This window comes from Coenobita brevimanus, chromosome 69, assembly GCF_032717465.1.
Source record: "Coenobita brevimanus isolate Jiangsu-jjx chromosome 69, ASM3271746v2, whole genome shotgun sequence".
Lineage (NCBI taxonomy): Eukaryota > Metazoa > Arthropoda > Malacostraca > Decapoda > Coenobitidae > Coenobita > Coenobita brevimanus.
This window is the reverse complement of record NC_137022.1, coordinates 16,013,953-16,040,662: the sequence shown is the minus strand read 5'-3', so window position 1 is coordinate 16,040,662 and position 26,710 is coordinate 16,013,953. Positions and strand designations below refer to the sequence as shown.

Sequence of the window (26,710 nt, the reverse complement as noted above, 5' to 3'; positions counted from 1 at the left end):
GGTGCATGGATTATTTTTTTTTTTTCTTCCTCTCTTCATCTTCTGTAAATATAAAGAAAAAGAAAAACAGATTAAGGATGCGTCTGAAAGATGAGATAGAGGGGCTAGACAGGGGTGGAGATCGAGTTGGAAACAGACAGATTGCCAGATAGAGACCCATGTATAGATAGATATGGGAAGATATGCACTAAGATATGCATACATAAATAAATAAATGCGCAATCCACACAGTCTCCGACAGTTATTAGTCATTCATGCAACTTTATTCTGTATGCAATATATCAATAACAGATTAACATTGTATTATGAAGCTAGCCACAAAGAAGTGCTAAGAGAAGAATGAAGGGCTGTGGCACCGGCCCATACTCTCATCGGTTACACCGTTTCCTAAGCGATCTTATTTTACTTATTACACCTTACTGTCCTCTTCTGTGTTACATAAATCCTTCCAGTATCGCCATACTCAGTATAGATAACGTAGGACCAGCCATACAAAAAAAAAAAAATACATTGCTGGGGAAGAGGTGCTAGGGGACTGGTCTACATGAAATAAGCTTCAAAAGGACGAAAATCTAGGTTAATCTAGAAACAGCACGTCTCGTTTCTCTCTCTCTCTCTCTCTCTCTCTCTCTCTCTCCTCAATCAAAAGGCAGACCAGCATCTCTATAATCCTCTTCCTGACTCCCGAACCCAGGTAGTAGACTGATAAATATGTATACTTCCATTCTCATAAATATAACAGCATACTCACAGTGGACCTGGAGGGTATGTGAAGCCACTCTAGTATACTCCTTGACGGCTGGGTTGGAGGCGAGACAGGATATAACGCGACCATCGTCTTCAGAAGTGGGCAGCAAGCGACCCCTTCTGATAGTGGTGTTTTGGTCCAGTGAAGACTGTAATGACGAGAAAGAGAGAGAGAGAGAGAGAGAGAGAATTTTACTCAGACACCAGAAGATAACACTACCACCTCCACTAACACCATCACAATCATCCCCATGACAATCAAGCACCATAACCACCATTACTTATCTTCTTCCATCATCATCATCATCATCCACTACTACCATCACCCCAATCACCTACCACCACCACGGTCACAATCATTGGCCACCAACAATAGTCCATAACCATTCAAACTCATCACCAAAACAGTCATTCACTAAATCAATCACTTACCAGCACAGCATTCATCTCTCCCATCTAACACCATCACCACCACACAATACCACCATCACTACCACACATCGACACCATCATCACCACAACACATCACCATCACCATCACTACCACACATCACCACCACCATCACCACCACATAAAACCACCATCATCACCACTATTATCACCACCATCACCACCACGCATCACCACTACCATCACCAACACCACATCACATCACCACTACCATTATCACCACCGTACATCACCACCACCGTCACCACCACCATTACCACCATCAACACCACCACACATCACCACTACCATCACCATATATCATCACCACCATCACCACCACACAGCACCACCACCATTACTACCACACATCACCACCACTATCACTACCACACATCATCACCACCATCACACAACATCACCACACATCACCACCAACATCACCACCACCATTAGCAACACCAACACCACCACACATATCCACTACCACCACCACACATCATCACCACCACAATCACGAAAACTACTATTATTACCACCATCACCACTACTTGGATGGGTGACCGCCTGGGAACACCAGATGCTGTTGGCATCCCTACGTGTCAAGTGGGGTTGGTGGAGGATTAGTGCCCCTCCCTGTAAAACAATTAACTCTAAGCCATTGTCCACCCCGTCTGGGATACATGGCGTCTGGCAATGAATGAATGAATGAACCACTACTACTACTACTACTACTACACTTACATCACAGACATTTAAAACATTGGAAACACTTGCATATACCAGCAATCATGAGCTGGTAGACACATACAATGTGTTGCTGTTGAGGCATCACCTTACCCTTACTTACGCAAGGTATGCTAGGAAGCTAATGACATCCAAAAGCCTGAATATAAAAATTAAGTTTCATTTTTAAGTATCTCTACCTATATTCCTAGGCTGCTTCCCCCAAACAAAGAGAGGTAGCCCAAACAGGACGACACACTCCCAATTTACTCATCCAAACACACACATTTATTTGTATCTTAGAGACAACGGGAGAGGGACAGATCCTCACAGTATCACACCGCACGAGGGTCAACTGCGTAGTGCAATCAGTGACATCCACAGCAGGGCCCGACAGCAGAGCTGGTTTACCCCTGCCACGTCATAATGGACCCATCCCCTTATCTGCACCTGACCTGATCAGCTGATCAGACCAAATGCGGGAGAATATCCCCCTGGGACCACGTCACCATTTATTCCTTCACACTTTCTCTCCAATCATTCCTATCATGCACAGCCACTCTTCCTTACTCAACAGTCATCTCTCTCACATCCAACACTATCTTCAGCCCTGTCCATCCATCCTATTCGTGGTCTCCCTCTCAGCCTTACACCTTCCACATCCGATCCAGTTATCTTTTTCACCAATCGCTCATCAACCATTCTCTTCATATGCCCAACCCATCGCAACACTCTCTGTTCTGCTCGATCAGCCATCTCCCACATAACTCCTGTTCTTCTTTGCACCTCATCATTTCTCAGTCGATCCATACGCGTCACTCCACACATACTCCTCAGACACCTTATCTCCAATACTTTCAAACTTTTCCTCTCTGCTACACAGATATACCATGTTTCAGCCCAATATAACGCAGTCGGTAGCACTACACCCTCATTTAGCCTTCTCTTTACATCCATTCACAGCAAATGACATCTTAACACTTTTTTCATTCCTCCCAGCACTTTTCCGATTTCGTTCATTCTAAACTTCACTTCTACATCTATCCTTCCATCCACAGCAACATGTGACCCTAAACACTTAAAACACTCTACCGCCTCATGCAACACACAATTCAAAACTATATTCATTCTCCAAACATCTACCAACCTCGTACACATCATCACTTTACTCTTATTCTCATTTACTCTCAATTTCCTCCTTTCACACACCCTTCCAAACTCCTCTGCCAACTGTCTTAATCTCTCCTCCGAATCAGCCACTAGTGCAGTATCATCTGCAAACAGCAGCTGATTCAGATTCCACTCTCCGCCATCAACATTCACCAGACTCAAACCTCCACCTAACACTCTCGCATTCACCTCTATAACAACACCATCCACATGAATATTAAACAACCAAGACGGCATCACACATCCCTGCTGCAGCCCCACTCTCACGGGAAACCAATCACTCACAGTATTGACACATGCTTTACTACTTACATAAAAACTTTTCTCTCCTTTTAGCAAACTACCATCAAATCCATACAATCTCAAAACAGTCCACAAAGCCTCACTATCAGTTCTATCATACACTTCCTTTTTATATCCATGAACGCCCAAAATACATCGTTGCCTTTCACTAAATACTTTTCACACACCTCCCTCATAGTAAACACCTGATCCATGCATCCCCTCCCTCTCCTAAGCCACACTGCACATCACCAGTCACTCCCTCTGTACCCTCTCTAGCACTCTTAATTAACATTTTACCATACAGTACACCTTCCCTACAACACTCAACAGACTTATACCCCAAAAGCACCCCAGACACCTCGTCTTCATTACATTCAAACTTTTCCGCTCCTCTACGCCCAAATTCCATGTTTCAGCCCCGTAAAACGCAATCATACTTATCACGCTTACCTTTATACAACAGAACCACACAAGCACTTGCCCAGTCAACTGGCACTATACCTCTCACAAAACACATTCAGCAATCTTATTAACCACTCAGCAGTAGTTGCTCCACCACTGTTCAGGCATTCCACAGCACACCCTCCAGCACATCCTCCATCACTTTCCCCCTCTGACTTCCTCATGGCTGACATTAAAATTTCTTAAGCTGATGTATTTCCTGCCATCACTGGCCTCAATGCTAGCAAGGCATATGGGCCTGATGGAGTCCCTCCTGTTGTTCTCAAGAACTGTGCTTCTGTGCTTACACCCTGCCTAGGCAAACTCTTTTGCCTTTGTCTGTCAACTTGTACCTTTCCTTCTTGCTGGAAGTTTGCTCTCATTCAGCCAGTCCCAAAGAAGGGTGACCACTCCTAACTCTCCAACTATCGTCCAATTGTTTCAACGTCCTGTATTTCAAAAGTTTTCGAGTCAATTCTCAATAGAATAATTTTAAGGCATCTTTCCTATCACAACCTTCTTTCTGATCGTCAGTACGGGTTCCGTCAGGGACACTCCACTGGCGATCTTCTCACCTACCTTTCAGACTCCTGGTCATCCTCCTTTCGGGACTCTGGCGAAAGCTTTGCCATTGCACTTGACATCTCAAATGCTTTCGATCGAGTCTGGCATCAATCTTTAATTTCCAAACTGCTCTCTTACGGTTTCTATCCTTCTATCTGTGCTTTCATCACTAGCTTCCTTTCTGGTCGTTCTATAGCCGCTGTTGTAGACGGCCATCATTCTTCTCCTAGATCTATCAACAGTGGTGTTCCTCAGGGCTCTGTTCTATCACCAACTCTCTTCCTTTTATTCATCAATGACCATATCCACTCATACGCTGACGACTCCACCCTTCACCTTTCCATTCGGTTCCCGCAGAGCCCATCTCAACAGTTACTTCAACAAACAAGGGATGAGGCTATGGCACACCTAATGTCTGACTTGGCTCGTATCTCTGACTGGGGTAAAAATAATCTGGTTGGTTTTAATGCATCTAAGACTCAGTTCTTTCAACTATCAACCCGACAAAATCTTCCACAGGAACACCCACTAATGTTTAATAATATTCAGCTTAATCCTGCATCATCCTTGAACATGATTGGGGTTTCATTTACTCGGGACTTATCTTGGAAAGAACATATTACATTTCTTGTAAAATCTGCTTCCAAGAAATTAGGTGTGCTAAGCCGACTCCGTTCTTTCTTTACCCCTGCACAATTGTTGACTCTATACAGGTGTTTTATCCACCCCTGTGTGGAGTACAACTCTCATGTGTGGGAAGGCTCCCCACATACAGCTCTTCTCAATAGGGTGGAGTCAAAGGCTTTTCGTCTCATTAACTCTCCTCCTCTTACTGACTCCCTTCAATTTCCGTCTCTTCGTCGCACTGTTGCATCTTTATCTCTTTTCTATCACTACTTAAATGGTCACTGTTCCTCTGAATTGTCTGCATGCATTCCTTCACCTCTACGACGGGCGTGTAGCACCCGCCTAGCAGCAAACTCTCATCCCTTTTCTGTCCAACTCTCTAATGCAAGAGTTAACCGTTACTCTAAGTCCTTCACTTATGCAACAGGTCAACTCTGGAACTGTCTCCCTCTGTCTGTATTTCCTGCTGCCTATGATCTCCAGTCTTTCAAGTGCAGTGTGTCCAGGCATCTCGAAATGATCGGATCCTGAATTTGGCTTTCTATTATATTTTGTTTTTCTCTTGGAGGGAACTGTTATTGCGGACTCATGGCCTTTGGTTCCTTCTTTCTTGCATAAAAAAAAATCCATCCATACCTGCAGCTTTCCCTTCTTTAAACTCCTTTACTGCCTCCTGCACTTCCTCCATCGTGTTCAAAGAATCATTCAACTCTCCCAACACAATTATTCCTTGCACCCTTCCATCTGCCACAGTGTCAGCCTCCCGTTCCTCCGCTACTTTTAACACTTTCAAAATACTCCGCCCATCTCTTCCTTACTGCATCGAACTCAGTTAACATCCTTCCATCCTCTGGTTTTACTTGGTCGCCCTTCCCAGACTCTCCCTTTCGCACCCTTTTCACTTCCTTCCAAAATATTTTCTTCTCCTGTTGAAAATTCTCAGTCAACCGCCTACCCCACCTCTCATCTACTGCCACTTTAACATCATGCACAGTCTTTCTCGCGCTATCACTCCTTTCCTTATACCTCTCAGATGACACCTCATCCTTCCTCTGCAACCACGCTTCATATACATGTCTCTGCAGCCACAGCCATACTTACTTCCTCGCACCACCATTCACTTCCCTTTCTTAAACCATCACCCACTAGTCTCACGCAACACACCTCTTTCGCATGCCCCACCACAGCCTTCTTAAACAACTGCCATTCCTCCTCCACACTGCCATTTTCCTGAACTTTCACTGTGTTCCACTCACCTTTCAACTTCTCCTGATACTCCGTCATTTTCTCTCTTTTATCCAACTCACTCACTTTCAAAACCTCCCTGCCACACCTAACTCTCCTAGCTCTCATCCATCTCATACCTACTCTCACCTCTCACTCCTCCAGGTAAAGATCAGACGTACCTCCACCTTTCCCTTTCAAAACTCTCACATCCAACAATCTTCCTCCTACATTCCTGGACACAACCACTTCGTCCATCAATGCTCTATCAACAACCCTTCCACTCTCTTGTCTCACCCATGTATGCTTACAAATGTCTTTCTTCTCAAACAAGGTATTTCCAATCACCTTCTCTCGCTCAACACATATCCCTCTCATTCATTCTTCATTTTCATTTCTTCCAGGCACACCATGCATACCTACTACACCTTCATTTAATGCTAGTAAAACTAAATATATACAATTAACTAATGGACAGATATTGCCAGATTCGTATATTACCTTCAGTGCTATTAATATTCCCATCTCCAAAAGTACTGAAATTCTCGGCGCCTCATTTAACACTGCCCTCTGCTACCCTCTCATGTTAGATCACCTGCTAAAACCGCCTCGAAGAAACTTGGATTATTGTACAAAGACCGTAACTTCTTCACTGACGAGCAGTTAGCTATAATTTATAAGAGTCATGTGCGCTCTCAGCTTGAATATTGCTCACCCTTGTGGAATGGATGTGGAGAGGTTGCATTAAAACAACAAGACAAAATTCAGAACAAAGCTGTTAGAATTATTAACAACCCTGCCATTACAAATAAACTACCTCCCCTACAATTAAGATGGAATGTTGACTCCCTTTCATTGTTTTACAGATATATTTATGGCAAATGCTCAAACGAAGTTGCTTCCATGGTGCCACCTCTCCACGCCTTCCCTTGTGCTACACGAGCATCTGGTAGCGCTCATGACTGGAATGTCACTCAGTCATACTGAAGAACTTCTGCCTATCAGAATTCTTTCGTTCCCCGAACTGCATCTCTCTGGAACTCGCTTCCCCAAAGTTGTTTTTCCTCATGACTTCAACCTACAGCTGTTCAAGTCTAACTGTTACAGATATTTTATTTTATTATCTGGTGTATGGATTATTTTTTTCGTTCATTTGTTTTTACTTCCTCTGTTCTGTTATAAAAAAAAAAAAAAAAAAACTTCAACTGCCACATTTCCCACTGTCAATCAGATCTCCCATCATTACCACAGCACATTTGCTCCAAAACTCTGCAAACACTCATCAACATCATTCCAGAAAGACTCCGTCTCTTTTGCATCTCTTTCGCTACTAGGCCCATATGCACTCACAAATACCCACAATTCACGTCCAGGTTTCGCTGTCACCAACACCAGTCTTGATGACACCTCCATCCATTTAGTCACACACTGCTGCACTTCCGGGATCGCTAACAAGGCCAAATCTTTTCCCGCCCTTCCTTTGTCAACTTCAGCCATCCTTCCATTCACACTTCCAAACTTTGACTCACCTTTCTCTTTCATCTTTGTTTCACTCAAAGCTAACACATCCAACTTTCTTCTCACATTCTCCCAGTCTTCTCCCTTTCAGCCTCATTCGTACTACAACAACGCACATTCATTGACCCAATCTTCAGGGTACAAGGGTAACTCAATCCACCATCCCTTTCTATTCCCTATCTCACTGTAGGAACTAAAAAACAGAGGAGGGGGTCCCTAATCCCCTCACTCCGCCCCTTTTAATTGCGTGTTACCGCTCACAGGGAGTAAGGTGGCAGAATTCTTCCTAACACAACCTGGCCGCACACTGGTAGAACCACCCCACTATGTGGCCAGATTGTGTCCCCCCACCAAAGGGGGGAATATTTTTAAGTATGGAATATTTTTATTCTTTATGTAATCACTCTAAACAACTTACAGGGCGGATGTGTTTAGCCTCTCCCTAGATATTTCACAAGCAGGGATAAACTGGGTACAGCGTGAGAAAGAAAGGAGAATGCCTGTAATCCTGTATACATAGTTACATTGGGTTACTTTTTTTTTTTCTTCGTGTTTATTCCCTGTTCTTTTTCTTAATATCGCTAAATTTTTATGCAGTTTTAATTTTATTTTATTTTCAGTTCTTGTCAATTGAAAAAAACTTATTTTTAATTTTTTAATCACTCGCTATCTTGTTTTTAGAACCCTTCTAATTCTTTTTATAGCTATTCTAAGTGTATTCTTCATTTTTTTTAACAAAAAATGCTTTAGAGTTTCCTTTTAAATAAATGTGTTTAAATTTAAGTTAGTTTTAGACATTTTCAGTCTTATAAATTGTTTGCATTTACTTCTTTATCATTAGCTATTTTTATATGGCTTTACAGTATGTCAAGTTATACGTCCAAGATTGGTTGATTATGTCTCTTGGAAGTTCATTTACTTCGTTATTTTACTGTATAGACAGGGGTCAGACTAACATGCTTATAGCAAAAAATATGGCGTTATTTAAGTACAGACACTCAGGGGCGCACCCAGGAATTTTCTAACGGGGGGGGGGGGCCGTAGTGAGGTGAGGTCGGGTAATCCGATAATTACTGGGAGGTCACATGCAGGATTAGAGTCAGAGAGCTGCTGGCTCATGCGTTACTCTTTGTTTGTACTTGCCAGTTTTTCATGTTTTGCTGTTATCGAAATAAATATATATAAATTTTTAAAGGACCCAGAGAGCTAAAGGGGTCCCGGGCCTGGGCTCCCCCCCTCCGGGTGTGCCCCTGCAGACACTGCAACTGCTGCTGTTTCTGCCCGCTAACCCTTCTCAACATGAATTTCACCTCAGAGACAAAAAGGAGTATCCCAAAGCAATAAAGTGGCAATGACTTCATATATGATGTTCATTTTGCTCTAGCATATGCAGTTTTTCTGAACTCACTCTCACGCACATTCCTATAGTACAGTGGTCCTTCTTTTCATAACTTTATTCGTGCTGTTTATACGTCTTTCTATATATGCAGTGTATAACATCCAACATATACATTGCCAGTTGTCTACACCCACCATGTAAAGTATGTTTATGTATATTCATTATGCTTAAATATAACTCTTATTTCAGGTTTATGGATTGACAATGCTTGTTGCATGTGTGAGCAATCCCATTGTTTTCTCTAATATATGTGGAAGTTTCGCTCCAAAGAAGCAGACACAGAAGTTCACATCCCTTATAAAAACAGCTTATCTACATTAATTTGGCTTTAAGATTTGCGTCCAAGACAAACGATGAGTGCCCCATTTCTGCTGCATGACTTTTTTCAGTTGTCTTCGCAAATGGCTACCAGGAAGAAAAACAGGGATGCCTTTCGCAGTTCCCACGGTGTGGAGAGATCTAAGTGACCAAAATTGCTACTTGTGCTGACAAAAGTTGTGGGATTTTCTTCGAAAATCAAAAACAGCATTGTTTATCCAAATTTGCCATCGGCAGTCAGACTGGTCGATCACAAGGAGGTCCCTGCCATTTCAAGGTCATCAAAAAAAAAAAAATGTGTTTTCCAGACTTCAGATGAGGATGAAGATGGAGAGGTATCTGATTCTGACTCTGAATATCAGTCGTCTGGCAAGGTACCCCATCTAGTCACCCAAGGCAACCTTAACGGTTTTGTACATGACCTAAATTTATCAAAACATCAGTTAGAACTACTCGTTTGGAGATTGCAAGAGTGGAACTTGTTGCATCCAGACAAAAAGGTGCCGAGTTTCAGGAAGTGGCAACAAAATCTGGAATGTTTTTTCAAGTCAGACAGAGGAATATGGTACTGTAGCAATATTGCAGTCCATCTGAAACCTTGGGAAGGATTCATGATCCTGACAAATGGTGATTTTTTTTTTATTCCAGCAAATCAGGTCTGGAGGCTGTTCTCCACAATGGGAGCATGTTACCGAGTATGAATCGATGCAAACACTGAGTATGACGAATTCCAATGGAAAAGCTGCAGCAATTTGAAAGCAGTAGCCATGCTACTTGGACTACAAGGAGGTTTCACAAAACACTATTGCTTCCTGTGTTTATGGGACATCTGTGATGTGTAGCAGCACTACATCCAGTGTGACTTGCCTCCCAAAAGTTCTTACGAAGCCAGTGTACACAACTTACGGATCGAACCACTCATCCAAGCAGAAGATATCATACTTATGCCTCTTCACATTCAGGTAGGTTTGATGGAAAACTTCATCAAAGCCTTGGATAAGACAGGTGCAGGATTTGCACACCTGAAGAAAGTCATCACTAAGGTAAGCAATGCCAAATTGAAGGAAGGCATTTTCGTTGGCCAACAAATTCGAAGCCTAAAGAAAGACAATCAAGCAACCCTTGAGGCAGACGAGCTTATGGCTTGGAGGTCTCTTAAGAAAATTTGTGCTGTTTTTCTGGGCAGCCATAACACTGAAAATTACGTGGAAATCATTGAAGAGCTCCAGGTTGCGTAACATGAACTTGGATGCTGCATGTCCCTTAACCCGCCCCGTCCCAACTAATTTTCCACCACTGACTCCCCCCAATCCTGACCAATTTTGGAAAAAAAAATTTTTGGCTCAAACCTCCACTTTTGCTGAGAAACATCGAAAATTCATAGAGAAATCGCACATCTGAGGTTTAAAATACTCGATACAGGTAGAAGTACTCCTTACCTTACTGGGTTTTCTATCAGGCTGGCTCCAAAGAAAACGAGTTCTGTGGGAGGGTAACTATTCCACACCACTCATAAATGGTATTTATTTTTTTATTTGATACGAATTTATATGCAGTATGAGAATATATTGGTTTTCACACAGTAATATAGGCAATATACTGTAAGCATTGTTTCACTTACCAAACACATCAACATACCTGACCTTTTTTGGCGACATTACCTGATCATCATTTCTGACTGTTTCTTTCTCTAATGCTATGTAAACTTTGTCCTCCACATTGTCATCGATTGGGGAATCACTCTGGCCATGAATTTCTTACCATGGCACGACATGTCTTTACTCTGGTAACAGGTGAACTGCCAAGACAATGGCATGGGAGGGGGGGGGAGGTTATGCAGGGTAGGACATTGTCTTTGCCTGGCTTCTTGTAGAGGAAGGTGTCCCGTGTATACGTACCAAAAATCACAGACGAAAATTGAAAATTGTGCAAATTAGGGACCTTGCAATTGATTCACGTTTATATACATCAATGGGACTGACAGTGACAAAACGTGTGGATGTATATATATGTTAACGGGACACGGCGGGTTAAAATTCATTTTCTTCACTCATATCCCTTTTTTTTTTTCCAACAAACTTGGGTGATTATAATGAAGAACAGGGTGAACGTTTTCACCAAGATATTGCGGTAATGGAACAAAGATACCAAGGTAGAATTGGCATTGGTATGCTGGTGCACTATTGTTGGATGCTGACATGGGAAACCGATGTAAAGCACAAAATTAAATAATCAAAAACCGTACTATGAGTACCTGTACTCGCAGCAAAACTTACAAACAGCGGTTGAATAATACACTTGATTTTGTGTTTGCATGTTACTTTTACATCACAATTAATTTCTTGATTAGAAAAATATTCTTGGCATAGTCAGACAATGGAAGCATATCGATTTCTGACTTGTGGAAGAAAAATTTCAAGGCTAAATTTCAGAAAATCTGCACGCAATTAAATAGTAAATATATATTTGTAATCAGCACTGTCAATTTACCCCAAATCACTCATTCTCATTTCTGAACTAAATGGAACGTTGAAATTTGCTGAGTAGTGTAAACACCTGCGGATGCTCAGGCCAGAGCTAAAGTACTGTTACTACTACTGAATCCATGTGAAAAAATGTTTGTGTGTACAGAATATCATATCATCCTGTAATATATGTAGATTATGTACTAATGTACAATATTTTTCAGTTTGTTTCCTTAGTTATGACTAACTGATTGACTACTACTACTACAACTACAACTACTACTACTACTACTACTACTACTACTACAACTACTGCTGCTGCTGCTGCTACCACTACTACTGCTACTTCTACTACAACTACTGCTACTCACCTGGGGGGGTAGTGGTGTGAAGCCTTGTGACCCATCGATGTCCCAGATCAGCTCGGCAGGAGGTTTGGAGCCGGTGGAGCGACATAGCAAGGGTGCCTCCACCCCCGCCCTCACAGCACCGTCTGCACCGTCTATCACCACTTCCAACGGAGGCACTGGCAGAAAACAACAATCAATTCGTCTGCCTATGTATCTATCTGTCTCAGTATCTACATGTTCACATATCTATCTATCCATCTCTATCTATCAATCTATTCATCCATCTCTATCAATTCGTCTATCCATCTATCAGTCTATCTATGCGCCTTTATCTATCTACCTATCCATTTCTACCTATCTGAATCCATCTACTTAAACTATCTATCCGTCTATTTGTTGGTCTATCTATATATCTATTTATCTATCTGTCTATCTATTTATCTATCTACCTACATATCCATCTATATTTAGCTATCTTTCTATTTATCTTTAAGGTGTCTGTCTCTGTTGGTCCAACTTCCTGCCTCAGAATCTACATTTTTTTGTTTAATATACTGTCCGACTCTGGGCATAGACTTCACAGCTTGTTTCCCAAGGCCCGGTATTCCCCCTACATCCCTTACACCTACACATGTGTATCTATCTATCTATCTGTTTATCTATCTATCTATCTACCTATCTATCTACTCTTTATCTATAGGGTGTCGGTCTCTGTTGGTCTAGCTTCTTACCTTAGTATTTACATGTTTATCTGTTTATCTAGCTACCTACCTACGTATCTACCTATACCGTATTTAATTTATCCATGTACCTACTGTATTTTTCTACTTGTATCTTTAGGGTGTCTGTCTCTTTCTGTTGCTCTAGCTTCCTACCTCAGAATCTACATGTAAGTATGTAGGTATGTATGAATGTATGTATATAGCTTTATCTATCTGTCTGTCTATTCATCCGCCAATAGAAGTCTCCCAGAAACTATAACTATCATTGGTCAGAAAGTCACAAATTATTTCGTTATCTTCGCACTGCGTTAGCGAAGACTACGAAATCAAATAAAGTTCATAGCTAAAAAACTTTCGTAATATACAAAAAACAATTATCATTCTCATCACCACCATCATCATCAAGAAAACTTAAACAGCAATCTCACTATACAGATGGGTGATGACCAAGTTTTCGTCATAAGCAAACAAATCACCAGCAGCAACAGCCATTGCAAGTTCACTGCTGAACAAGGCCAGCCATCCTCTGCCAGATTTTGCCTGCAGACTTTTCTATCTCAGCTTTCCACCTCCTGTCTGGCCTTTTTCTCTTGGATTCCGCGAAAAAAAGAAAAAGTATTCTGACCACAATAAATTGCTGATGTACTTGACAATGCTGGAACGTATATGGCATTCCTATGTGACTGCTAACCCAATTTTGCAGTCTATGGTGCAGGCTACCCATACCTAACCACAGTTGTTCCATAAATAGCCTTCAGTAACTACTCTCCGTCCCACCTCTTGATTTCAGGTTTAAGCATACGGCCCAAATACTCACGGTACATATCAATGGTGGCGACCTTGGAATGGGCCTGGGTGAGGTTGGTGTTGGAAGCGATACACTTCAGCTGACGGCCATTGTCCTGCCTGGAGAGGGCAGTGAGGTGGAGGGCAGTGCTGACGACGGCAACTGGATGCTGCCCACCTGGAGGAGTGACCCGTGGGAGGATCTCTTGCTGCCATGCCCTGCCTTCATCGTCCTCGCCCGTCATCCATCGCAGCACGGGCAGAGGGTACCCTGACAGAAATAAAAATAATGAATATGTAACACACAAATGCATAAGGGTTCCATTCTCTCTCTCTCTCTCTCTCTCTCTCTCTCTCTCTCTCTCTCTCTCTCTCGGAATTTATCTTGGAAAGACCATATTACCTCTCTTATAATATCTGCTTCAAAGAGCCTGGGAGTGCTAAGCCAACTCCGTGACTTCTTTACCCCTGCGCAATTGTTGTCTCTTCCCGGCACTGTTGCATCTTTATCTCTTATCTACCGTTACTTCAGTGGTCTCTACCTCTTTGAACTGTCTGCTTGAATCCCTCAACCACAATGGTGGGTGCATAGCACGCATCTGGCAGCACACTCTCATCCCTTTTTTGTCCAGCTCTCTAATGCAGGAAATAACCATTACTCCTAGTCCTCAAGTACGCAACAGGCCAGATCTTGAATTGTCTTCCTCTGTCTGTATTTCCTGCTGCCTATAACCTCCAGTCTTTTAAATGCAGTGTGTCCAGGCATCTCGAAATGAACGGATCTTGAATTTGGCTCTCTTTTATCTTATTCTTATTTTTTCTTGGAGGGAACAATGTCTCAAGCTTCTGGCCTTTGGTTCCTTCTTCCGTGCATAAAAAAAAAATAATAATAATAATAATGAATAGGTACAGGAAAATGCACAGTCCATGCTGAATACATGCTAGTGCTGTCTCATACAGGACTGGTGTGTTGGTATTAACGGGAGTGTTCTTGCGACATATCACTGCTTCGGCACAAACACCCGAAGTCCATACTGAATACATGCTAGGGCTCTTTCATACAGGAATGACTGGTGTATTTGCATTAGCGGAGGTATTATTACATACAGGAATGACTGATGTATTGGGATTAGCGGAGGTATTATTACATGTCGGCGGGCCTTATGGTAGACCAGTAAGGTCTGCTTTAACGAAATTCAAATCCTTAAACTGTTCCTTGCCCCAGCCGGGATTCGAACCCACGTCCATTAGGACAACATACCAGCCCTCTACAGATCTGGTCACTACCACCCTACCCACAAATTCATGTACCCTCCTCTCTCTCTCTTTCACACACACACTCACGCCTCACCTCCATAGGCCCTGCAGGAGAGAACAACTTGAGAGCTTTGCTTGTAGGGTCCTGCTGTCTCCCGGAGCATCCTGCCGTAGGCATCGAAGATCTCTAGACCACGGATCTCCTCTGTGGGGTATTATCATTATTATTATTATTATTATCATCATCATCATCATCATCATTACCACAGTCATCATCACAACCGTCATCACCATCACTGTCATCATCATCATCATCACCACCACAACCACCACCACCATCATATCATCACTACCAATTTTAACCCAATTTTATTATCATAACCACCACAACCAGCACAACCACAACCACCACAACATCATCACCACCAATTAAACCCAATTTCATCACCATGATCAAACTCACTACCACCACTATTTCCACCACATCATCACTACCTATTATAACCCTATTTTATCATCATCATCATCATCATCATCACCACCACCACCACCACAACAACAACAACAACATCACTACCTATTTTAACCCTATTTTATCATCATTATCATCATCATCATTATCATCACCACGACCACCGCCGCCACAACATTACCACCGTCTATTTTAACATCATCATCGTCACCGCCACAGCATTATCACTACCTTTTTTAACCCTATTTTATCATCCTCATCCTCATCATCATCATCATCATCATCATCATCATTACCACCACCATCCTTACCCTACTCCTGCCTTTAAAGTAAGAGTTAAAGAATAAGGAAAAAATGAGAGAGAGAGAGAGAGAGAGAGAGAGAGCTCTCCTTACCATGAGAGAGAGTTCTCCTTACCATGAACAGTGAGTTGTAGCAGTGACATCATGGTCTGTGACTTCACAAAATCCACACGACAGGTGTAGTTCCCTGCATCTGCTACTGTGACATCCATTACCTCAAGGAACCCAAGACGAGACTGTAATAGTAATAATAATAATAATAATAATAATAATAATAATAATAAAATAAATAAAAACAACAGTAATAGTAACTTGAACCCTGTAAAACCTTGTCGCACTGTCAGGAACTTTCCCACGACACGCCACGATCTTCATGTCTTTGTGTGTCGCCGGATGTCGTCATGAGTAACGCGTATTGACTTAGCCGTGGAGAACTTGGCCATTCTTCGCAGTTCTTGGCGCGCTGCGACAATTTTTGGAATATTCAAAAATTGTTGGTGTTGCCGACAACAAAGAGGAGAACGTGACTTGTCTTGAGGGTAACATCATTTGTCTTAGCTGTGATTTAATGTGTCTTAGCGTGTCTTAGCTTGTCGTAGGTTGTCGTAGCTTGTCGTAAGTGTGACTTGACGTGTCGTAGCAATAACTTGAAGATCGGATCCCGATGACCCGCTGCAACACACTGACACCTGCCTATACTCCACCCTCCTATGTGTAGCCTCGCACCAAACATCCTGGTCATCATCGTGTATCATCATTATGTCCTGATAATCTTAACGATGACTTAGCGGTAAATTAGCGGTTCTAGCGCGTCATAGCTTGTCATAGCGTGTCATGGCTATGTCTCGGCATAACGTGGAGTCAAAGTGACCGTTATTTTTTTAAATGGAGGCTGTGTCATCAAGATAACGTGGCGCTTCCATAGGGTGTTGGGGGATGTCGTAGCAATGTCTTTGTGTGTCTTAGCACTAACATGACTGTGTCGTGAAATGGCCATTTAGGCCTATCGTTTGAGGTATGATCGTGGCATTTCACCAAGATCATACCTCCTGTGTAAGATCGTGGTGCTTGGGGCTGTCCTCGAAGGTGAATTTGAATATGGGACACGGGCTGAACTGTCCTACAAACAGTTACCAGTCTCCACCTATTGTTTCTCAGTGACCTTGGCTCCATTGATGAGATTTGGATTTTTTTCTATCAGCAAAGGTCCATGCCAGGACACATAATGTGAGGATCCTTCAGATTCTTTACGCACTCTCCGGTTCTCCTGGAATCTTCGGAAGACTCTGGGGCCACAATTATAACAATTAGTTACGTATTTTTATACTGTAGCCACAATAATATAACAAGGTCACGGGTTATTTTGTTTGTTTTAAGTTTTCTTACACCTATAGTGCAGGCCGGGCCATACATTGGCCGGGTCTTAAAAAAAAAAAAAAAAAAAAAAGTAGGCCATGGGGTTAGGTACCCGGTACGAATAATAAAAACAAGAGCTAAAGACCCTAAGGTAACTTCTTGTATAACATCCACAAGGGATCTGACAAAGATTTTGAAGAATGCATATGCTTCCTAGTGTCTCCTACAATGACCCTGACCCCACTGGGGAGATTCAGATTTTTTTTCTATTAGCATTGGCCAATGACAGGACATGTAACCCTGGCCATTCAGATTCCTTGCACAGCCTGTGGTTCTCCTGGAATCATTGCGAGACTCTGAGGCGAGAATAACAATAATACCAGCAAAAACAATAGTTTCCACCTATGTCGTAGGTGGAGACTAAGAAGAAGAAGAATTAGAACTCTGTATCTGTCCCAAGGAGTCACTACTTCTCCACCTACTGTTCATTAGTGACCTTGACCCCATTAGGGAGATATGGAATTTTTCTTCTATGAGCAATGGTCCACGCCAGGACACATAACCTGGGCCCTTCAGATTCTTTGTGCAGTCTCTAGTTTTGGAATCACCACGAGACTCTAAGGCTGCAATAATAAAAATTAGTTATGTATTCATATCGTGTATCAAAAATAAGAAAGCATCACCATGTGCTAAGGTACAGTATGATTAATATAAACAAGATCTGGAAATTCTAAGGTATCTTCTTGTGTAACATCAACAAGGGATCTGACAAATGTGTCAATGAACCCATGTGTCTGCTACTGTTTCTTAGAGTGACCTTGAACCCACTGGGGAGATTTGGATTTTTTTTTTGTCAGAAATGGCCCATACCAGGACAAGTAACCTGAGCCCTTCAGATTCTGCACAGTCTCTAGTTCTCCTGGAATCGTTGTGAGTTTCCGGGGCAAGAGTGTATTTATCTATCTATCTATTGCCAGACGTCTTAATCCCGTAAGGGGTGGCCACAAACAAATCGCCTCCATGTCGCCCTGTCCACTGCCATTTCATTGCCCTGCTCCCAGGTCACACTCCCCTCTCCCATATATCACTCCGTTCCATCCCTCCATCTCATCCTTGGTCTCCCCCTCACTCTCCCCCCCTCCACATCACTCACATAAACTCTCCTTGTCAGTCTCTCACTCTCCATCGTCTACACATGGCCAAACCACCTCAATGTGTTATTCCTAACACTTCTATCACATCCACAACCACACCACAATGCTCCTTAACCTCCTTATTTGTCAGTCACTCTTTCCATATGACTCCACATACTCCTCTCAAATAACTCATATCCACTGCCCTCATTCTTGACTTCTGTCCCTCCGACAAGGTCCAAGCTTCACTTCGATTAGTTAGAGATGATATCACAATAATGTCATGTACTAACTTTTTCACTTCCATGCTCACTTCCCTGTTCCTTGTCTCTGCTTTCAATGAACCAGCAACCTTACTTCCTTGTTGTACCCTTTCAAGCACTTCACCCTCTAAACTTCCATCCTTACTCATCACATTACCCACGTACTTAACCCGCCACGTCCCGTTGACGTCTACATACATCCAAATGTTTTGTCACTGTGACTCTCGTTGACGTATATAAATGCGCCACAATTGCAAAGCCTGATATTTGCACATTTTTCAAATTTCGTGTGTGATTTTTGGTATGCTTACACGGGACACCTTCCTCTACATGATGCCAGGCAGGGACAATACCTTACCCTACATGACCTCCCCCCCCGGCACGCCATTGTCTCAGCAATTCACCTCTTACCAGTGACCTGGCCAGTAAAGACATGCGTGCCACGGTATGAAATTCAAGACCAGAGTGGTTCCCCAATCGATGACGATGTGGAGGACAAAGTTTACGTAGCATTAGAGGAAGAAACAGTCAGAAATGATGATCAGGTAATGTCGCCAAAAAAGATCAGGTATGCTGATGTGTTTGGTGAGTGAAACAATGTTTATATTGCCTATGTTACTGTGTGAAAACCAAAATACTCTCGTACTACATATAAATTCATACCAAATAAATAAATAAATACCATTTATAGTGGTGTGGAATAGTTACCCCCCCATAGAACTCGTTTTCTTTGGAGCCAGCCTGATAGAAAACCCAGTAGGATAAGGGGTACTGCTACCTGTATCCAGTATATTAAACCTCAGGTGAGTGATTTCTCTATGAATTTTCGATGTTTCTCACCAAAAGCGGAGGTTTGACCCCCCCATTTTTTTTTTTTTTCCAAAATTGGTCGGGATTGGGAGGAGTCAGTGGTGGAAAATTGGTCGGGATGGGGCGGGTTAAATGCACTCACATTTTCCATTTCCTCCTCATCTGTACATTCACTGACTTCATTTCTCTCGAAAACCATAACTTTACTCTTCCCTACATTCACATTTAGATTCTGTTTCCTGTACTCTCTCCCAGACTCATCCACCAAGCCTTGCAGCTTCCCTTCCTCTTCATTTAACAACACAGTGTCATCTGCAAACAACAGTACAGGGAGTTTCCAAACACTGTCCTCTCTCACTAGGGCCACTCCAGCATCCACTGACCTACCTTGTATCTCTTTTATACCCCGTCCATGTACAGATTAAACAACCAAGGAGACATGACACATCCCTGTTTCAATCCAACCTTCATATGGAAAAATGCACACACACTGCAGCCTTAGCACCCTCATACATACAGTACTCTTCACGGCAGTCATCAACTTCCCATCTACTCCATATATTCTTAATACTTTCCACAATCCTTGTCTGTCCACCCTGTCATATGCTTTCTCCAAATCCATGAAGGCCACATACAACTTCTTTCCCTTCTCTAGAAACTGTTCGACAATAGATCTAAGAATGAATAGCTGATCTACACAACCTCTTCCCTTCCTAAAAACTCCCTGTTCTTCTCCAACTAATTCCTCTGTTATTTCCCTAATTTTATCAATAAGTATCCTACCACATACTTTTCCTATTACACTAAGAAGACAAATGCCCCTATGATTACCATATACTTCTTTTTCCCTCTTTCCTTTGTACAGGAGAATATTTACACCTGACTTCCAATCCTCCGGGACTCTGCCTTCCTCCCAGGCCAATCTGCACATCTTCCACATCCATTCTACCACTATCTTTACCCCATGCGTCAGCATTTTACCAGACACTCCATCAATTCCTGGGGCTTTCCCCGTTTTAACTTTCTTCATTGCTTCCACAACTTCCATCCCACTGATTTCTTCCTCCCTTCTCACATCCCTCCATCTCCCAGCCATTCCCCAGCCCTCACACTTGCAGTACTTTCATTCTCTATGTTCAACAATTCCTCAAAGTGTTCTCTCCATATGCTCACTTTTTCTCCCATCTCCACTAGGAATCTACCATTTTTATCTTTCACTCCCCAACTAACTTCCCTGGCACCCTATCTAACTCACTTTACCTCTTTTCAGAACATTTTCTTACATTCTCTCCACTTTACATTCAAATTCCTTCCAAATTCCTCATCCACTCTCTTCTTACTCTCTCTTACTAATCTCTTCACCTTTCTCTTCCTCTGTACATATAACTCTCTCTTCCTTCTCTCAACTTCTTCCATGCCCCTGTTTCTCATCCACTCACTATATGCTTTTTTGTTTTGTGCCGCAGCCTTTCTCACCTCTTCATTCCACCATGCTGTTCCCTGCATCCCCTTTCGCCTTCTCTTCACCCCACACACCACCTTACATGCTGCACAGATTTCTTCTGTGAATATCTCGCACACACCCTTCACGTCCCCCGTCTGCTTTAATCCATATTTACCCAATCGCATCTCCACTTCCCTCTTATATTCTGCCCTTCTCTCATCCTTATGTAACCCTTCCACTCTCCTTGCATGAACTACTTCCTCCTGTCCTTCCCTTCTTCTGTTTCTCCTTTTCATTTGGACCTTGATTCCCCCAACCTCTATGTACTCTTGTATCCATTACACAGCATCTCATCCTGTCATCCACATGCACATAATCAGTCATTGCCTTCTGTTCATTCAGTTCACCACCCACCCTTCTCATCACTTGCCACGTATACCTATGGATCATTTTGTGCCTGAAGAGGGTATTGGCTATCACCAACCCCATCCCAGCACAAATGTCCACTAAAGCACTGCCATTCTCATCCATCTCTGCAGGCACACCCCACTCGCCAACTACTCCATCCACCTTCACATTCCCTACTTTTCCATTCATATCTCCAATCAAAAATACTCTCTCATTCCTTTCAAAGTTTTCCATACACACTTCCACATTTGTCCAGAACTCTTCTCTCACTCTGCTTGCACGATCTTGTGTTGGTGCATACACACACACAATCACCCACATTCGTAGTCCAGCTTTCAATCTTACCCACACAATCCTTAGGCCAAATGATCCACACTCTCTTATATTCTTCCTCCATCTGTTACTCATAACAGTTCACACTCCTTATTTTGCCCTCTCAATCTCACCTACTCCTGCACATATACCCCATCAGTACTCCCATTCTCTCACACTCTCACCTTCCATTTAGTTTCAGTTAATCCACATACATCCACTTTCGCACCCTCAAGCACCCGTACAAACTCTCTTTCACCTCATCATTAGCACCCTTTACATTCCATGTAGCTATCCGTATCATGTCCTTTGTTCGGTTCTTAGTCGTCACCTTTTGGTCAGTCCTGGTACGACGCCTCTTGTTCGTATTTTCAGTTAGCTGTTTTCCATGAAGGGACACTAACCCTCCGCCAACCAACTTGTTGTCACGTATAGAACACGTGTTGGTTGGTTATAAGGTTACCACCAAAAGTTGTAAATGCTTTCCTGGTTTACAGGAAATTATTTGGAAATAATAATAATAATAATAATAATAATAGTGAAAAGAATAGCCTTCATCTACAAAGTAGGTGGAGAATAAGAATACCAGCAAAAACAATAGTTTTCATCTACACAGTAGGTGGAGACTAATAACACCAGCAAAATCAATAGTCTCCACCTACATATTAGGTGGGGACTAATAATATCAGTGAAAACAATAGTCTCCACCTACTATATAGGTGGAGACTAATAATAACTAGAGCTATGTAACTGTCCTATGGGCAGTCCCTAGTCTCCAGCTACTGTTTCTTACAGTGACCTTTGACTCCATGGGTAGATTTGGAATTTTATTTCTATCAGCAATGGTCCATGCCAGGACACATAACCTTTGCCCTTCAGATTCCTTGCACAGTCTCCGGTTCACCTGGAATCATTGCGAGACTCTGAGAAAGGAATAATAGCAGGGAAAACAATGGTTTCCATCTATGATGTAGGGGGAGACTAATAACACCAGCAAAAACAATTGTCTCCACTTAGGTGGTAGGTTGAGACTAATAAGATGAAATAAACTCTAAGGAATCGGTACGCCAAGTTTTGTCTACTGTCCTGACAATCACTAGTCTCCTTGACCCCACTCAGGAGATTAGGATTTTTACCTCGACTGGATGGAGTCTGGCGAGGTATTGTTTTTGGTCGAGTGTGTTTGTTTGTTTGTGTGTTTCTTTGTTAGAAACATTACGAAAAAGTGGCTGAATGAAATTACATGAAACTTCATGATATGTGGGTACTGGTCCCAAAAGAAACTGTGTAAATTTTTGTGTTAATTGAGTGACCCTGAAAGGTCAAAATCAAGGTCACAGTTATTTAGAGGACTATAACTTGAAACCAGTTGAAGATAGAGATATTTACTATTATGAAAATACAGGAACTCGTAATATGGGCTTTCATTTGGCATCATGACCTTTGACCCTGAGTGACCTTGAATGATCAAATTCAAGGTCATGAATATTCAGGGGGCTATGACTCAAATTTTGCTGAAGATAGATACTTACTATTATCAAATGCTTTTAATCAGTACCATGGCCTTTGACTGTACGTAACCTTGAAAGGTCAAACTCAAGGTCATGGATATTCAGGGGGCTATAACTCTAAACTTGCTGAAGATAGGTATTTACTATTGTCAAGATAGAGAAAGTCTCATTGGGCTTTAATTTGGCACCATGATCTTTGACCTTGAGTGACCTTGAAAGGTCAAATGCAGCATCACGGATTTTCAGAGGGCATAACTTGAAAACATTTGGCCATTACTTAGACTTTAATTGTGCTTTTTACTGACACTAAATGACAGTATGAATTCAGTATTTAACAGAATAAAACAAATGCTGTCCGGGGAGGTTTGTAGTGCCTGGCACCACTTGTTTTTCTCTTAGCAATGGCCCATGCCACGAAACACAAACTTTGCCCTTCTGATTCCTTCTGCAGTCTTTGGGTCTCTTGGAATGATTGCGAGACTCTGAGGTGGGAATAATAATAATACCAGCGAAAACAATAGTCTTCATATATGTAGTAGGTGGAGACTAATAATGATAATAACAATAATAACTAGAACTTTGTATCTGTCCTGCAAACAGTCACTAGTCTCCACCTACTGTTCTAAATGGAGGTGCTTGACTTGTACCCCCTCCACAATATGTCTACCCCCGATGTATATATGTCCCCCCCCCAATGCATACATGCCCCCACTAAACTTGCTAGGTCAGCACGCTTTCCCACGCCTGAAGACGGCGTTATTGTATCAGTTCATAGCAGCCAGCCGAGACGGGCAGACTATTTTACTGTGAGCTTGTAATAAACTCCTTATCTAGCTGCTTGTACATGGAGTTTCTATCACCAAAGTATTGCAAGTTACATTTGGTAGCAGCGGTGTTTCGAACCATCAGCTTCTGACCGCCTCCACCGATTTAGTGACATCACAAGATACACGACGTCTCGCATCTGCCAGCCTCGCCCCTCCTCAGTGTCTCTAGTGGTGTAATACCTGGCTGTGCTTTCCGAGTGTACAATTTTTCTCACCAGTGCTCACCTCTCAAACAACCGCACCCATATGCCTTGTTCCTGACCGCATGTGTCACCGTCGCCGACCTACCCACCTGTTGCACCTGTTCCCAGCACCTGTTCCGAACTCATCATAACTCCTGCCCCCACGGTGCCACTTATCACTGTCTGCCCACTGCCTGCCCACCACCATTCTCTGCATTTGCAACTCAACAGCTCTACACCTGCCTTGCACCAACATCTGCCCTCACCACCCACCACCGGCCTCCGCCATCACCCGCATCTGGTCTGCATTACGGAGCCTCCTAAGACCGCCACTCCCTGCCGGTGATTCATCGCGGCGTCTCTTCTCCTCTCCGCCCAGCTGTCTCTCCACCGCCGCCCCGCCCCGCCCCGCCCCAGCCCAGCTACGCCCAGCCACCCCTGCACGTCATACATCTCGACTCTCTACTGTGTAACTATAGTATATCTTTCCTTTCTATAGAGATTATCCTCGATTTTCTCTACAGATTGGTTATTGTAAATATTCCATCTCATTTCCATTACCTCGTTTTCATCTTCACCTACGTTATTTATACTCCATCTCATCCTTCGCCTTTTATTTAAGCCATCCATCCCCGCACCTTCATTCATTTTCACACCTACTCGTGTATTCCATTCTCTCCTTGTTATACTATACATTTCCACTTACGTATCCATCTTCATCCTTTCATTTTCCACTGCCGCATTAAATGTCATACTTTCCATGTCAACCGCTTGACACCAGCCCTCTCGCCCCGGAAATATCACCTGATCATACCCTGTCTGCTGACTCTAACACAATCACTCATTTATGAAGTGGCAAAGAGTACCACCGCCCTGTACCTGAGACTCCCGTTTCACTTCCCGCAGAATCACTTACTACCCGTCCTACCCTCGTAAATCCAGATACCTCCTCCTCTACTCCTGCCTCTACACTCCCTTCTTCTTCCTCTACTCCTTCCCCTGTCGTTCCCTCTCCTGCCTCCCTTCATACCCCGTCTTGCTCGCCCTTAACTGCCACTACTTTCTCTCTCTCCCACACCTCTCCTGCCGCCACTTCTACACTTCCAGCCATGGCCAACCCTCCACAGTCTATCTATCTCGACGATGCCAATCGTCCCAAATTTACCGGCCAGGACCCAACTTGGTCTGTCTATGATTTCCTCAGAGAAGTCGAAACAGAAATACACAATAGACAAATAACCGATGAATCACTCAAAGTAGCTTACCTCCTAGGTCACTTGCACCACGGTAAATCGGACATCGGATCCGCGATCCGTGCAGGACATTTCGATAGCATTCGTACCTTTGCTGATTTTCGTACGGAACTCATCAGTCTTTGTTGCCAGCATTCAAATACCGCGTCTCTCATGGGATTCATTAATCTCCTAAACCAACTAGATGAGGACTTGCGCGTCCCAGCGCAATATGCCAAGCTCCGCGAAGCTGCCGCTGCCATGAAAGCAACTAGTAGCGAGATGCTCCAATTACTGGTAGGCACGAAATGGTTAGAAGACAAGAATGGCGTTCCAATGCTTTCACTCACCAACTTTGCTGACTTAATTGGTTACCTCAGATTCCTTCACTGGCTTACTCCTAAACAGCGAGAGCTAGCCTTGGAAATCGGTTTCAATCCAGGGGATAAAATTATTCAGGTCACTAAAGCCATTCATGAAAGAACAGGTTCGAACTACATGCGTCAGGGCACCACCCAACCCTTGGCCCCCTCAGTCTGTCACACCTCCACTACCCCAGACCAATCTCACTCCCGTCCCACCACACGCGGCAGACCTGCCACACATCCTTCTCCTACCGCAGGTCGTGATCCATCTAGCGCCTGACGGAACAGACAATCTTCAATTCTTTGCTGGTACTGTGGTCATCCTGGACATTGAGCATCCAGTTGCAACCGTACATACAGACGTCCTCACTCCCAAACCAGACAGCGTACGCCTTCCCGCTCACGTCGTCCACACTGCAAATACCACAAATCAAGCACGACTCACACCACTGAGGAATGTCGTTACCTCAACCGCCAACAGTCGGGGGAAGCACCGCGCCCGTATCGGACCAATATCACGTAGAACCAGACACCCAACTCCCCATCCGCCATGTAGGTCCCATAACATCCTCGGGTTTAGTCATTCTTGGCAGCAGTCATGACATACCAACGTCACTCTTCTTGGACACAGGATTTATGGTAAATCTCATCTCCGAAAATTCCTTACAAATTATTCATCGACATCGCAACCACGTCAGTTTCCTAGAACCACCAGACATTCGCCTATGTGGTGTCAACGGCTCAGAGTTTAAGGTTAAAGGAAGAGTCACCCTTGAAGTCAAACTCCACAGAGATTTGCCCCCTATCCCCATTGAATTTCATGTCACTAATGACCTGCAGTATCCCGCAGATGCCCTTATTGGTTTCTCCACCATGGCACAACACTCCATTGCATTATTACCTGCTTGTGGTAGTATAGACATTTCTGGATTCCCAGTTTACACTATGGAATGTCCCCGTCCTGTTCTTACGATCAAATCAGTCCTTCAATTACCTCTGTCCCTATCACTACTACCAAAAAGTCCAACCCAGCCCAAACCACCACTATCATCATCTGAGAATAC

General features: G+C 43.1%; 1 protein-coding gene across 1 annotated transcript in view; it reads right to left on the bottom strand.

Annotated features, from left to right (window-relative positions):
- The window catches only part of LOC145406141 (nephrin-like), a 199,006-nt gene that overhangs the window by 138,628 nt on the left and 33,668 nt on the right, over positions 1-26,710 (bottom strand). Inside the window, exons 4-8 of the mRNA XM_080277339.1 lie at positions 15,919-16,039; positions 15,124-15,234; positions 13,804-14,043; positions 12,286-12,440; positions 752-896 (exon numbers count right to left, since the gene is read on the bottom strand). Coding sequence (XP_080133465.1) covers positions 752-896; positions 12,286-12,440; positions 13,804-14,043; positions 15,124-15,234; positions 15,919-16,039 — 772 coding nt within the window. The remainder of the gene's footprint in view (positions 1-751; positions 897-12,285; positions 12,441-13,803; positions 14,044-15,123; positions 15,235-15,918; positions 16,040-26,710) is intronic.